The 13,005-nt window shown below is 44.6% G+C and overlaps 1 protein-coding gene across 1 annotated transcript in view; it reads right to left on the reverse strand.

The window, feature by feature from the left end:
* DMBT1 (deleted in malignant brain tumors 1) overlaps positions 1-13,005 on the reverse strand; it is a 61,880-nt gene that overhangs the window by 11,734 nt on the left and 37,141 nt on the right. The window contains exons 40-42 of the mRNA XM_054277256.1: positions 5,527-5,838; positions 2,085-2,105; positions 1,740-1,769 (exon numbers count right to left, since the gene is read on the reverse strand). Of these exons, the coding sequence (XP_054133231.1) occupies positions 1,740-1,769; positions 2,085-2,105; positions 5,527-5,838 (363 nt within the window). The remainder of the gene's footprint in view (positions 1-1,739; positions 1,770-2,084; positions 2,106-5,526; positions 5,839-13,005) is intronic.

Consider the following 13,005-nt stretch of genomic DNA (forward strand, 5'->3'; position numbering starts at 1 on the left):
GGAGACTGGCAGCATTTTCATATCTCAATTTCCAATCTGAGTTTTAATATTTGAAGGAGTGTAACAGTAACACCTTAACACAAAAAAACCTGCAAACCCTGAGAACCCAACTCTTTGTAAGAAATGGGACTACAGCCCTTCTTCAGTGCAGAGTACTGGTGCTGCAAGCATCATGTATTACAATATAGGGAACCCCATGAGAGCAGCCCAGGGGTCCTGGGAGCTGCTGGGGGCATGGGGCATTTGCCAAAAAGCCATTTTTGCACACCAAGATCATGTGACATTCCCCATACCACTCATACATCTTGCAGGTGTTTGAGGCTATGGGCCCTGGCAGGGCGTCCACAAGGAACTGGCCACCTTTGCTTGATGGCTGAACAGCAACAGCCATGACCTGGCATCAGGACAGATACCTGTGTCTTGGGCTGGGCTGGCAAGCACATGGGCTTGAGGGAAGGGATTGCCCCCATTGGTACTTGCTGCCCCACAGCCAGGAGCCATGGAGCGTCTGGCAGACCAGGGCTTGGACTCAGCACCACTGCAGCTGCCGTTCTGCTGAGGCTCAGATCCTCCCTGGCAGAAGCCCTCAAATGACAAAACCCTTTGCCATGGGTAGAAGGGGCCAGCAGCATTGCAGTGAGCAGGCTCAGCCCAGCAGGCCCACTCTCTTCTCCTTCTTCTCTCTTCTCCTCTTGTGCCACTATAAAACTGGAAATATGCTGGGTGGGAAGGAATTACCTGTTGTGTATGGCCATTGAGCAGGAGGGGTTGGATTGGCACCTGCAAGGAACAAGAGGGAGTGAATGAAAGAGTACTAAAGGCAGCAAACTTGTGGCAGAGGATGGACAAAGACGTGGACATGGATATGGACATGGACATGGGCATGGATATGGCATGGACATGGGCATGGACATGGACATGGGCATGGATATGGACAAAGACATGGACATGGCACGGACATGGGCATGGATATGGCATGGACATGGGCATGGATATGGACATGGACTTGGAAATGCTAGACTCAAGGAATAAAGGGATGAAAGGGCATGGAACTCCTGCCACTGACCCATCCAGACACCAACCTGACACGTCCCTGGTACAGCCCATGCCATGATCCCACCAACCTACTCTTTGCAGCCACATGGAGCACCTACACCTGTGAGACTGGAGAGCCTGTTCTGACCTCTCTGTGCAAAAATGGGGATTTTGCATGACACGTATTTCAGCATCAGGCAGCAGAAAACCCCAGGCTCTCATGTCTGCCCTGGATCTGCATGGCTGCTTCCCATGGAGGACACCAGAACCCATCCAGTGTGAGCTGCTGGAGAGCTGATGGTCTCTGCTGGCTACCCACCTGCACAGATGACACTGGCATCCTCCACATGCCTGCAGTTGTGCACGCCCCAACCATTGTGCTGGCACATCTGCAGGGAGGGCTCGTCCCCGCGGCACTGCACGTCGTCCAGGAAGATGCGGCCGGAGCCCGGGCCAAAGTGAGCAGTGTCCAGCGCAGCCAGGGGCTCTCCACAGCCCAGCTGCTGACAGACCACCCGGGCATCCTGCATGTCCCACTGGTCGTCACACACGGTGCCCCAGGTGCTGCCGTCGTACAGCTCCACGCGGCCCTCGCAGCCGTTCCTGCCGCCCGACAGCCGCACGCCGGACCCTGGCACACAGCACGGGGACAAGGATGAGCTCACAGCAGCCCAGCTCTCTGCTCTGCCCACATGGGCCACTGCAACGGGGCTGCTGCAAGGCCAGGCAGGGGGCTGGGGGCTGGAATTACCTGTGGAGTATGGTGTGGATGAGAGGGGTGCTGGAGTTGTGGCTGCAAGGAAGAATTTGATATCAATGACAAATGTTCCATACAGAGCCATCACAACGTCATGCAGAGGAGTGCAGCCTGTTTTCTAGGAGCCCCTGTCCTGTGATTCCTACAACATCCTGCAGAGGATCTCTCATCTCTTTCACTCATCTGAAATCACTGTTTTGACTTTGCTGTTTCACACACTGAACAGTGAGTGAGAGTGGACAGGGTTACCTGGTGTGCTGCTTTCCCCTCTTGGAATCCCTTCTGAAGTCACCATCTCTGCTGAGGTGGTTGTCTCTGCTGAGGTTGTCGTCTGTGCTATGAAGGTTGTTTCCTTTATCTTCTGCTCTATCATGGGTATCCCTGCTAGGGAGGTAATTCTTACAGTGGCCACAGCATTTGGTATGACAGGCAAGGATGGATCATTAATGCTGGTAGACAGGGTGAAGCTCTGCCCAGTCATTTCCCATAGAGACACCAGCCCAAAACGCCCTGAGTCCTTTCCCAGCCTCCCAGCTCAGTCACCCCTCTGTCCTGCTCTTTGCCACCTCTCTGAAACCCTATTCCTGCAGGCCAGGAGAGTCTGCTGCGCTCTCTTTGTGCAAACAGGGCTTTTTCTTGGCATATGCTCAGCTCACCAAGCAACAGAAAGCACCAATCCACCAGTGGGACATGTACCAGGGGTTAGGGTCACTCAGTAAAGAGATCAGGAGCACTTTGGAGACTGATGAGTGAGAGATGACAGGGTTACCTGGTGTGCTCTCCTCTGGCCTCATAGCTATTTTCTCTGAGGTGCCCAACAAGGGTGAGGTCATCATCCTTGTGAATGTGGTTGTCTCTGGTGAGGTGGGCATTTCTGCTGTGGTGGACATCTCTGGCGTGGCACTGGATGGCACTGTGGACATCTCTGGCGTGGCACTGGATGCCATTTTGCTGGTCATCTCTGCTGTGGGTGACGTCTCTGCTGAGGTGGACGTCTCTGGTGGGCTGGTGGGTGGCGGTGCGCTGGTCGAGTATGTTGGGCTGGATGCTCCTGCTAAGGAGGTCATTAGTGCAATGGCAATGGACATGAAAAGCAGAGCTGGACAAATAATGGGAGAAGAGAACATGGAACTCTCTCCTGTCATTTTGGGAGTCTGTCTGCAGTGCAGCCAGGTCTGGGAAGGAAGCCCAGGGGCACTAAAGAGGACAGTGAGTGACAGTGGACAGGGTTACCTGTTGTGCTCTCCTCCACTGTGCTGATCATATCAGACAGTGAGTACGGCAGTGTTGGGGCAGAGGATGGCACTTCTGTCTCTGGTAGAGTAGACATCTCTCTCATGGTTGTTTGCCATGGGTTGGGTGTGACTGCTAGGGTTGTCATTGGCACTGTGGTGGCCACCTCCTCTAGGAAGGATTCCTCTGCTGTGGGGGATGATGTCACCATGGCGGTTGTCTGAAATGGGGTTGTCACATGAGGCAGAGTGGAAATTTTCCAGAGTAGAAACCCATTTTGATTTAGGCGAAATGTACATTTTTGAGTTAAGTCTGTGGTTAGAAAACATAGCTATTTAGCCTGACTGCAAAAGCCTAGTTTTTCTAGAAGGACAGAGATAAGGGGGAAGAGATAGAGAGTGATAAAGAGACAGAGAGACTGCTGTGAGAGTAGGTCAACCTGACCTAGGAATTCTTTCTGATAAAGAAGAACTAGCGGCAAATATCACACGAAATTCGTAAAAATAAATATGCATGAACCTATTGTGAAATTGTATGCATATGTATTTGAGAGGGGGATAAAAGAGACCTGAAGTTCCCAGAAGTACGCATGTCATTTTAGGAGAACGATTCCCACATGCGTCCAGCTCTGTAATAAACATACAAAAGTTGTGGAGTTTTGATTATCTCCACAAAACACACCTCCTCTGTGTTGGTTGTTAATCCAGTTGTGGTCATCTCCTCAGGGGATGTCATCTCATTTGTGAAGACTCTTGATGCTGACATTGATGTCTCTGAGAGAGACATTGGTTCTATGGATGTTGTCCCTACTGTGGAGGTTGTCTCCAGTGCTGAATCTGCTGTAGACGTTGGTATTGGCTCTGCTTGTTTTGAATCAGGCTCCTCTGTGAAAAAAAAAAAAAAAGAAAAACACTCCACACATCAGCACTGTGCAATGGATATGTCTGTGTGGTAGCTACAAGCCCAGACCCTCAAGGATGAAGTGAAATCAAGAGCAATTACTCTGATGGGATAGTCCTTCCTTTCTGGGGTCAATGGACAGAATGGAGGTGGGTAACAGCCAATTTAGTTTTTTTATTGGAAGTGGTATTTCCAGATGGTCAGCAGGGTAAGGTTCAGGGTGGCATCTGCTCCCAGCCCCTGGACTCCACAGCCCAGGCTCAGCCTGAGACTCCACAGGCTCCTAGCATGAAGGGGGGAGCTGTGGGGCTGCTGGCAGCAGCAGGGCTTGGGCCTGTCCCCATTGTGAATGCTCTTCTGCAGGGGATCAGGACATCCCCAGGAACAGTCTGGGCAGTGGTCTTGGGATGGTGCTTGGTGCAAGGGCAGGAGTGGACCAGGCTGCATCATCTGTTGGATACATCCAGCCTGTAGAAGGCACGGGAGCTATGAATGCAGGCAAGAAATAAATGGCATTTAAAAAGGCTCTGAACACATCAAACATAGATGACAGGTCTATGTGTGATGCGTTCACAGGTCTGGTAGCAATTTTTATTCTTTTCTTCTAAGGGAAAAACACTGGTGTAGCTAGTACTTCCTTCCAGCATGGATTTAGCTCTCCAGGCTCTTACTCTCTAAGGAAACGTGGAAAACTGCAATATTGATACAAAACACCTGAACAGTCTGTTGTCATCAGCAATGCTCGGTTCATGATGATCAGTTGTTAATACATGAGAAAATAAGATACAAATAAATTCTCCTAAAAAGTAATGGGAAAGTAAAATCAACACAGCAAGGTGAAAGATACTCAAAATGGATGGGTATTTGCAAAGGAAAAAGGCATTAATGGACCTAAATGAAGGAAGACTTGAAAAATATGGAAACAATCCAAAGTGAATTATGAGCTATGACAATCTGAGATGTGATTGTGAAATTATTATTGCCAATAACAAATCCACTAAGAATTCACCTAACCCCATTCCTCCTTGATAAACTTTGCTGATCAGACATAGCTTTGCCTCTAATTTTGAATTGTTTCCTTATTGCCACTGCCAGGTGATTAGATGGAATAATTGTCCTTGTGTATCTGCAATATATATCTGATCCTTGCGGTTTTTAATTGCTTTGCATGGATGAGCAAGCACAGGTTTCACATAATGAGAAAAACACAAATCTGTAGGGGGATAGAATATAAGAAAATAAAGATAGTGTAGAAAGTAATCTTACCCCTAAGGAGTTACAGCTGGGCCAATTATCAAAGATTAGGAACAGGCCTGACTTTAACAGGCCACAGCTGTAACCAATGAGAAGAAGATGCTATAAAAGAGTGGTGTGGTTGGTTGAGAAGGGAACTGGAGTCAGTTGGCTGCTTTGTGAAGAAGAAAGAGTCAGTGATCTGAGGAGCTGCTCCATGAGGAACACCAAGAACACATGAAACTTTTGTGATAAGGAGACAACAGTATGGAACCCCTTCAATAAGATGACAACACAAATCCATGCTAGTTCTGCAGGGTCAGTGGAATGAAAGGACAGGATTTGAGGGTGAAAAAGTGTGGGAGTACCTGAACAGACAACAGAAGCGTCTTCGTAGTGGGCGCAGTTGTGGATCCTCCACCCCGTGTGGTTGCAGCGCAGCAAGGACGCCTCATTTCCACTGCACCTCACGTTGTCCAGCACGATGTCACCCGAGCCCTGCCCGAAGTAGGCACTTCCCAGAGCTGCAATGGCCCTGCCACAGCCCAGCTGCCTGCACACAACCTGGGCGTCAGGGAGGTCCCAGAAGTCATCACACACTGTCCCCGACCGTCCCCGGTAGTAGATCTCAACACGACCTTCACACCGGTGCCTTCCGTTCACCAGGTGGACGTAGGGAGCTTTGGGAGAGAGGCAAGGGCACAAAACAGTCAGGGAAATAGGATGGAAGGGACTGGAATGAGCATCTATTCTGCTTTCTTCCAGTATTGTCCCTAGAAGGTGTTGCCCAGTCCATTATTAAGTGCCTGTGAGGACAGAGGGGATTTGTTCCTTTTTTATTCCTCTCTTCCAGTTCTCAAAATCAGCCATGTGTGTTTTATGCAAGATCCCTGCAGTAAAGTTAGGCAGCAGGCTAAGCACGAGCGGTTTAAGCAAGAAAAGAAATTTTTGGGACAGGATTAAGGACTGAGAGTCCACACATCACCAAATCCTATAGCTTATAAAACTAACTTTAGTGAAAGAGTTCCACCAAATGTTCAACAGAATGGATGATTCTGTTTCAACAGGATTATAAAGATTTGAACAGGAATTCAGTGGCTTTATTACTTATATACCAGTAAAATTTATTACATTTTGAAATAAAGAAATAACCTATCCTGTATACAGCTGATTACTGCATTCATTCAGATAAAGCCCATCTGCTTTTCAGTTTTATGTCTTGTTTAGAATTATGATGTGACCAGCATAAAAATTCTGATTTTAGAGATCCATTTTTGGTGAAGAAGTTTATTAAAAGCTTTACTATCAAGTGCAAGCAAGCAAACAAATATTTTAACTTTGGATTTGCAGTATTTACACTCTGGAAATCAAACCATGCAGCTGCACTTGTTATATTTTACATTGCTGCCAAGTATATATTTACCTTATTATTAAACACTAAGTCATCCAGAGCAAAACAAATTTCAAAAGTTAACACCTCCAGGATTTCTTCACTGCCCCTAATTCTTTGCTGTTGATGCAGAAGTACAGTCAAGATGGTGACCAAACTAAATTGGCACTGATTTGTATGACTTTCAATGGGCAAAGCTATAAAAGTGCCCCTTGACTTATATCTGACTTGTTCCTTCAAATATCTATTTGAACATGCACATTTTTGAGCCCTACTCACAGGGTTTTTGAGAGGTGAAACAGCAAACCTGGCAAAAAGTCAGAGTGGGATTAGGAAATTAAGCCAACCTAAACCAGTTTTATTTGCTTTCATTCAAGGGCTGTCATCCCTGTGAGAGCATAACCATCAGCTGGGGATGAAATTGGATAGGCTGGATCCTTCCTCACACTTCAAAGGTATCAAAAAGACAAAAGCCTGTGATTACACAAATACAGCAAATACTCTGCTCTGGGACACAGAGCAGCCAGAGTGAGATGAGTTACCACCACAAAAGCAGGAGACAGAGGGAGAGAATTGATGGGGTGAATGGTGGCAATATAAATTATCATCAAGAAGCTTAAATAACTCATTAGAAAAGTCATCAGCAATTATTGTAAGATACACACAGAACTATTAACTCAAAGTCACCCAAACCACTCAGGAGATAGAAAGCAATCATGGAAGGAAAAATTCTATGATCATAAAAAAAGTTGAACTAAAAATATTTAATCTCTCATAATTTTTAGATGTCCATCATTTAACCACAGTACTGGAGTGTGAAAACCTAACTTCATGTTATATTTTGTTAAATTGTGCATAATACCAAGAAGAACCAACTGATACAAGCAATATTAAATATATAGAATATGTGCGCACATGTATACTCTGGAATAAATGACTCATGGAGAAAAGTAAAGAAATAAATCTTTCAATGATTTTTGGATCAGATTTCTGGAGCTGGAAGAATACCTCATTGATTACATACTCACAGACACAATTCTTGCAATGATACAAGGCACTAAGTTGAGTAGGAACCTGTGGCAGCAAAATGAACCCCACAAAATGGTTCAAATAATTTTTATCATCCACTCTGATGATTAGTTCACAATTTTAGTAGAACAAAACTCTGCTCTTTCATCCAATTCGCAATCTTTTGCCCAAACCAATACCAGCCTGAATTTAATTTCTGCTCTTGGAACCAACAGAGAGGACTCCAAGCAGTCTTTATAAATTTTTTAATCTGCCCTGGAACAAGTCTAAGTCTTTTACCTGTTTTGGCCTCCAGAACTGCTGGACCCAACAAGAGAAGCCATGCCAAAACCATGGGGGTACCCATCTCACCAGGTGTTGGTGGTAAAGAGGACCTCACAATATATACTCTATTTCTGAAGGGGAGTGGCTCTCCAGGTCTCTTTTTCTTCAGCAGAACAATAAAACAACCACAGCCCTCTAATCTGAAACAAACATGTGTTTGATTTGTTATTTAATATTTTGTAACTTCCTGGGTTTTGCAAAAAGACAATATCTCAAGAGTAACATTTTCCATTGCCTGGAAGGAAGTATTTATGCTACCATAGGTTTCACAATCATCTCATTGTACCAAAAAAAAAGAGAGCTCCTGTCCAAAGATACCTTTCAGTTCTGGCTGATGCATCTCAGCATTTTTCTTTCATGAGGAGGTTCCTGGTCAGCTATTGGATTGGTAGTGGAATCTTAAAACTTAAATGAGTTTCTTGCAGCAAAATAGCAAGAAACCCTTGCCAACTAATGGGCAGGTCTTCTTGGGGAGCCATAAATGTCTAAACCTTCAGCAGACTTTAAATAAAATAAGATCAGACCTCATGGCCCTGTTTAATTCTGACTGGGGCATCTCTGAAGAACCTTGCAGCTGAAATCAACAGCTCTAGCCCCAGTACAAACCAATTATTTTGGGGCACATTAAAGTACAAGCCAAAATTCCAAAAAAACTCACTGTCAGACAGATTGCAAGGAAATGTCAGGGAATCAGGGTCAACTGATAACTTTTTGTGCAAACACTGTGGAAAAAAAATCAGCGGATTTCATGCATAGTGAAGGAAATTACATAGATTGAAACTGATTTTGTTCTAAAATATCATATGATCCTTTGAACCAACAAATTGGAGGAAAAAAAAGTCCTGATTTCTTCAGATTAAAAAAATGTCTTAATATATTCCTTGTGGAATTTTACACAGTGACAATAACAGCTGTGTCATTCCTTGAAGAATGAATCCAAGGTTTTTCTACAATATGAAATAATGCTCAATTCTCATTCATAACTCTCTTGCCAGAGTGGTTATTTTCCTCTGCTTCTGTGTTTCTAACAATTTAAGAAGAAAATCTGATGATCATCCTAAAACTGAAGAGTCAGAACACTCTTCTCCATCTCATCCCTACCTCCACAGCCATCATGTCTTGCATGGAATTATCACCAGTTAAAATTGTTGCCACATATGAATTTATTGCCTCCAGGGACAGCCATCAAGCAGGAAGACCAAAGCCCAGGGGGAAAAGAGAGTGACCTAAAACATCTTTCCACACAGGCCAATATCATTGGAATGGAAGAAGGAAGTGGAAAATATGAGAGGCCAAAGATAACTTTGGAAGCCTTGAAAGTGAACATTCAGGATGGTAAATATGTTTCTTCTTTATCCAAACAACCACATTTGCACATGAATGAGGATATGTACACACCACCTGGTATTCGCTATTCATATTCTGGTTTTGACACCCTGACAAGAATGAGAAATCCAGTTTATTTGAGTGGCCAATCAAACACTGCAAGCAGTGAAGCAAGAGTGAGTGATGGATCACAGTTCTTCTTCAAACCCTTGTAATAACTGAAAAAGGGTAAGGAAGAAGGGGAAAACAAAAGGAATTCCCCGGTGGTTCAAGTGTAAAAAAAAGTCTTAAGCTGCCCAGGTAAAAGATCAATATTGATTGTTTAATTGATTAGTTCTTCACTACCTTCCTCATAAACAAATTATTCATTTCAAAAATCTAGATATTCTGAGAGATCTTTATTATCAGACAATCTCTGCACAATGGAAATGGATAAATAATTTGTTTAATTAACCTTAGTTAGTGAAATACCATACAGTATTTAACCCTTCCCCCTGGCTAGATAAATCTCTTGCAGTAACACATTTTTGTTCTCAAGGTCTTCTTCTGGCAGCTAGAGGTATTTCCCAGCACATCACTCTGAGTGCAGCTACACTGAGCCTTGAAAACACCTTTTCTTCTGCTGACAATTGTGAGGGCACTTTGCAAACATACTGGGTTTTTAAAGGTAAGAATGGAAACCAGTGAAGGGACAAACAAGATTAATCAGCTTTCACCCATGACTGTAGGAAAGTATCTACACTGGAATAAGGATATCCACAGCCTTCTCCACAAAGGAGTGATAGTCTGAATCCAGGCAGGAAGGTTTGTGGCAGAGAGATCATTTCCCAATCACATGACCCTTTCCTCATCATCAAACCAAATTTTCTTGAATCCTGCATTTCTATAATGCTTGTGGATCAAGGCAGATAGCAAGATATGAGGAGGAGTCTGAAACATCTACTACCTGAGCAGTTTGGCAACACTTGCTGCAGCAATATTTAATATGAAAACCAGTGAACTTGGTAATTCTACCTTGTATTTTTATCCAGCCTTGGTATTTCTCCATCTGGGAGCCCTGGCACTGATGTGCTATGTGAAACCTCAGCTCTGAACAGCACAGGGATGCTGAGGATTGGAGACACCAGGATCTAGGCCTGAGGTCTTTCTGCTTGTCTCTTGTGAAAATAATATTGAGAGAATAGGAGAAGTGTAAAAAAGTGCCTGCAAGATGGTGTGGTAGGAACACCACAGCAGCAGGGACAGGGGAAGGAGAATACAGCAGGTCTGGGAAGAGCAGAGGGGAAGGTCCTGTTCTACAGAGTAGGAAAGCCCAGGTCCAGGAGCATCCTTGCTGTGCTGAGCAGATGGCTGCATTCCTCTGAGCCCAGACAATCTCTGGTCCAGAGAAAGGGTGAAGGCAGTTCAGCCTTCTGAGGTGCTCTGCCCTCCAAAGGTGGCTGCAGGCAGAGGGGGGAGGAAGACCCTCAATCCTTGTTCCTCAAGTGTGGAAAACCCCTCTCACTTTCTGTGTGCAGTGCCAGGCCCTACCTGTGTGTGATCCCTTCTTTACATCATGGAGAGGTGATGAGAGCCCTGCCTGGAGCCATGAGGGGAAGGCAGCTTGAAGGAACAAATGGTCCAGGCTGTGGGGCTGGCTCCTGTCAGAGCTGCCCTCATCCTCCTGGTCAGGTCAGGATGTCACCCACGAGCACAGCTCACCTTCCTCACACGTCACCACTTTGGCTCACCTTGCACATCCGACACTGCTCAGTTCCAAATGAACCTGCCTCTTTCACAGCTGGCTGGAGAACAGGAACGTCTCAAGAAGGGCATTTCTCAATCAATACCAGTGACCTTTCCACCTGTATCAAGCAGCTTCTTCCAAAATAATTTCTTTATTGTTTTTTTTATTTTGTTTTCACATGGGGTAGGAGAGAGATCACACTTCCTTATGGGAACTTACCTACATTTTCTCCTTCCCACCCATTCCAGGTGTAGAAATGTGTGAGAGCAGGAGCTTGGCAAAGTCACTTTGTCAGAAGCCACGTTCTCAAACCCAGGAGTGTGTTAGCCATGAGGTCACACATACAAGTGGGATGTTTGCAAGTACACAAAAAAAAGTATTGCTCAAAAAACTATTTTCTTTCCTGTTGTTTTTAATTACACATTTAAGTAACAGGATTATATTCATCCTCCATATAAAATCGTATAAATGGCCTACATTTATTCAGAGAAATATGGATTTGGGAAGAACCAATCTGCCCAAAGTCAGGAATGCTGTACAGCAATAATTCTTCATATACAACCCCTGAGCATAGTTGATTATGGCTCATTATTGAGATTTTTTACTGCAAAGAAACATTTTTCTTGTACTACTTCCTAGTGTATCTATGGTGCTGCACAGGTGTTTCATCTGCATATCAGCAAGGGCCAAATAAATCAGTTCTTGTTTCTCAAGGCACCTATTTCAGTCTTCTCAGATAGACATTCAATGAGGAGCTCAACAGAAAAGCTTTGAAATGTCCAGCACTGAAGGTGCTTATTTGGATGCTGGGATGAAAGAATCAATCCTTCTTTACACCTCAGGTTTTAAAAATCAGGCTGCTTTATAAATTCAGTTCATGGTAACATCAGGTGTAATCTTGATTCTTCAAACATGGTCTGGATGGTGGAATAGCCAAGTAAGAGCTGCCCTTCACACTGATTGCAAACCCAAATAACGAAGCAGGTGGCTGGTGAAAGTGTCCTTCCACCTCCATGCCTGGAGCTGCCTCTCACAGTTTCTGGTATGGGATGGCCTCCTGCAGTTTCCTCTTCCAAAGAAATCCTCCCACTGTGAGAGCAGCAGCTACCAGCACCACGATGGTCACAGCCAGAGGAACGTGGGAGCTGGCAGCAGGCTCTGAGCTCAGGGTCTCCCCTTTTGCCTGGATGTCAGAGGCCAGCCCTGCACATAAAAGAGTTGGAGAGAAACTTACTGTTTTGGTTTTTTCCCCTGAGCTGGTTAATTGCAAAGATAATTAGGCAAAGAGAATTTGAGTTAAAAAGCTCTAATCTGGATCTGATTGGAAAACTGCACATTATTTCACAAATTATTCTGTGGCCATGCAAAACAAGTAAAGATTGTGGCAAGAAATTAAAGAGAAACTGGAAGTCTGTGATGATTGCACTGAAAGACCTTAAGATGTTGCTTTCTGGTAGTGGAAACAGCAGCTACAGGACACTGAGAAACAGCATTTCCAAGAGGGCCTAGAGATTGATTGTAAATAAATAACAGACATGCAAATTAGGCACAGATATCTTTGGAAAATTAATGTCAATCAGATTAGTTACATCTCATCCCTCTTCCCATAGAATTTAACCAATTGCCACTTGATATGTGCAGAACAAAGAATGGATCTAAACTATGATAGAAAGAGCTTGTAAATCTAATAGAACTATTTTATACAAATAAAAAATAATAATCCCTCGTAAGAATTACAGCCAAATTGTAAATAAACTAGCAAAGGCACATTTCAGAGCTGGATTTCCTGTCTGAACTGAAATGCAAACAGACAGGAACACACAGAGTCTTACGTTATTCAAGATATTTAAACTTACCAATGTTCCTGCTCTCAGCGTGAGCTTCCCGAAGCTGCACGGGTCCAACAACAACATTCACTTGCTCGTGGGAAGAATCTGCATTCCTCCTGAACCTGCTCACACAGCCTTGGTAGCAGCGGGAGGGGAAGTCGTGGTACCTGCACACCAGCAGCTCGCAGCGCAGGAACACCGATGGGAATCGGTTCACGAACGA

Source organism: Melozone crissalis, unplaced genomic scaffold, assembly GCF_028551555.1.
Source record: "Melozone crissalis strain CALT ecotype California unplaced genomic scaffold, PUWL_Pcris_2 ptg000019l_1, whole genome shotgun sequence".
NCBI classification, from domain to species: Eukaryota; Metazoa; Chordata; class Aves; order Passeriformes; family Passerellidae; genus Melozone; species Melozone crissalis.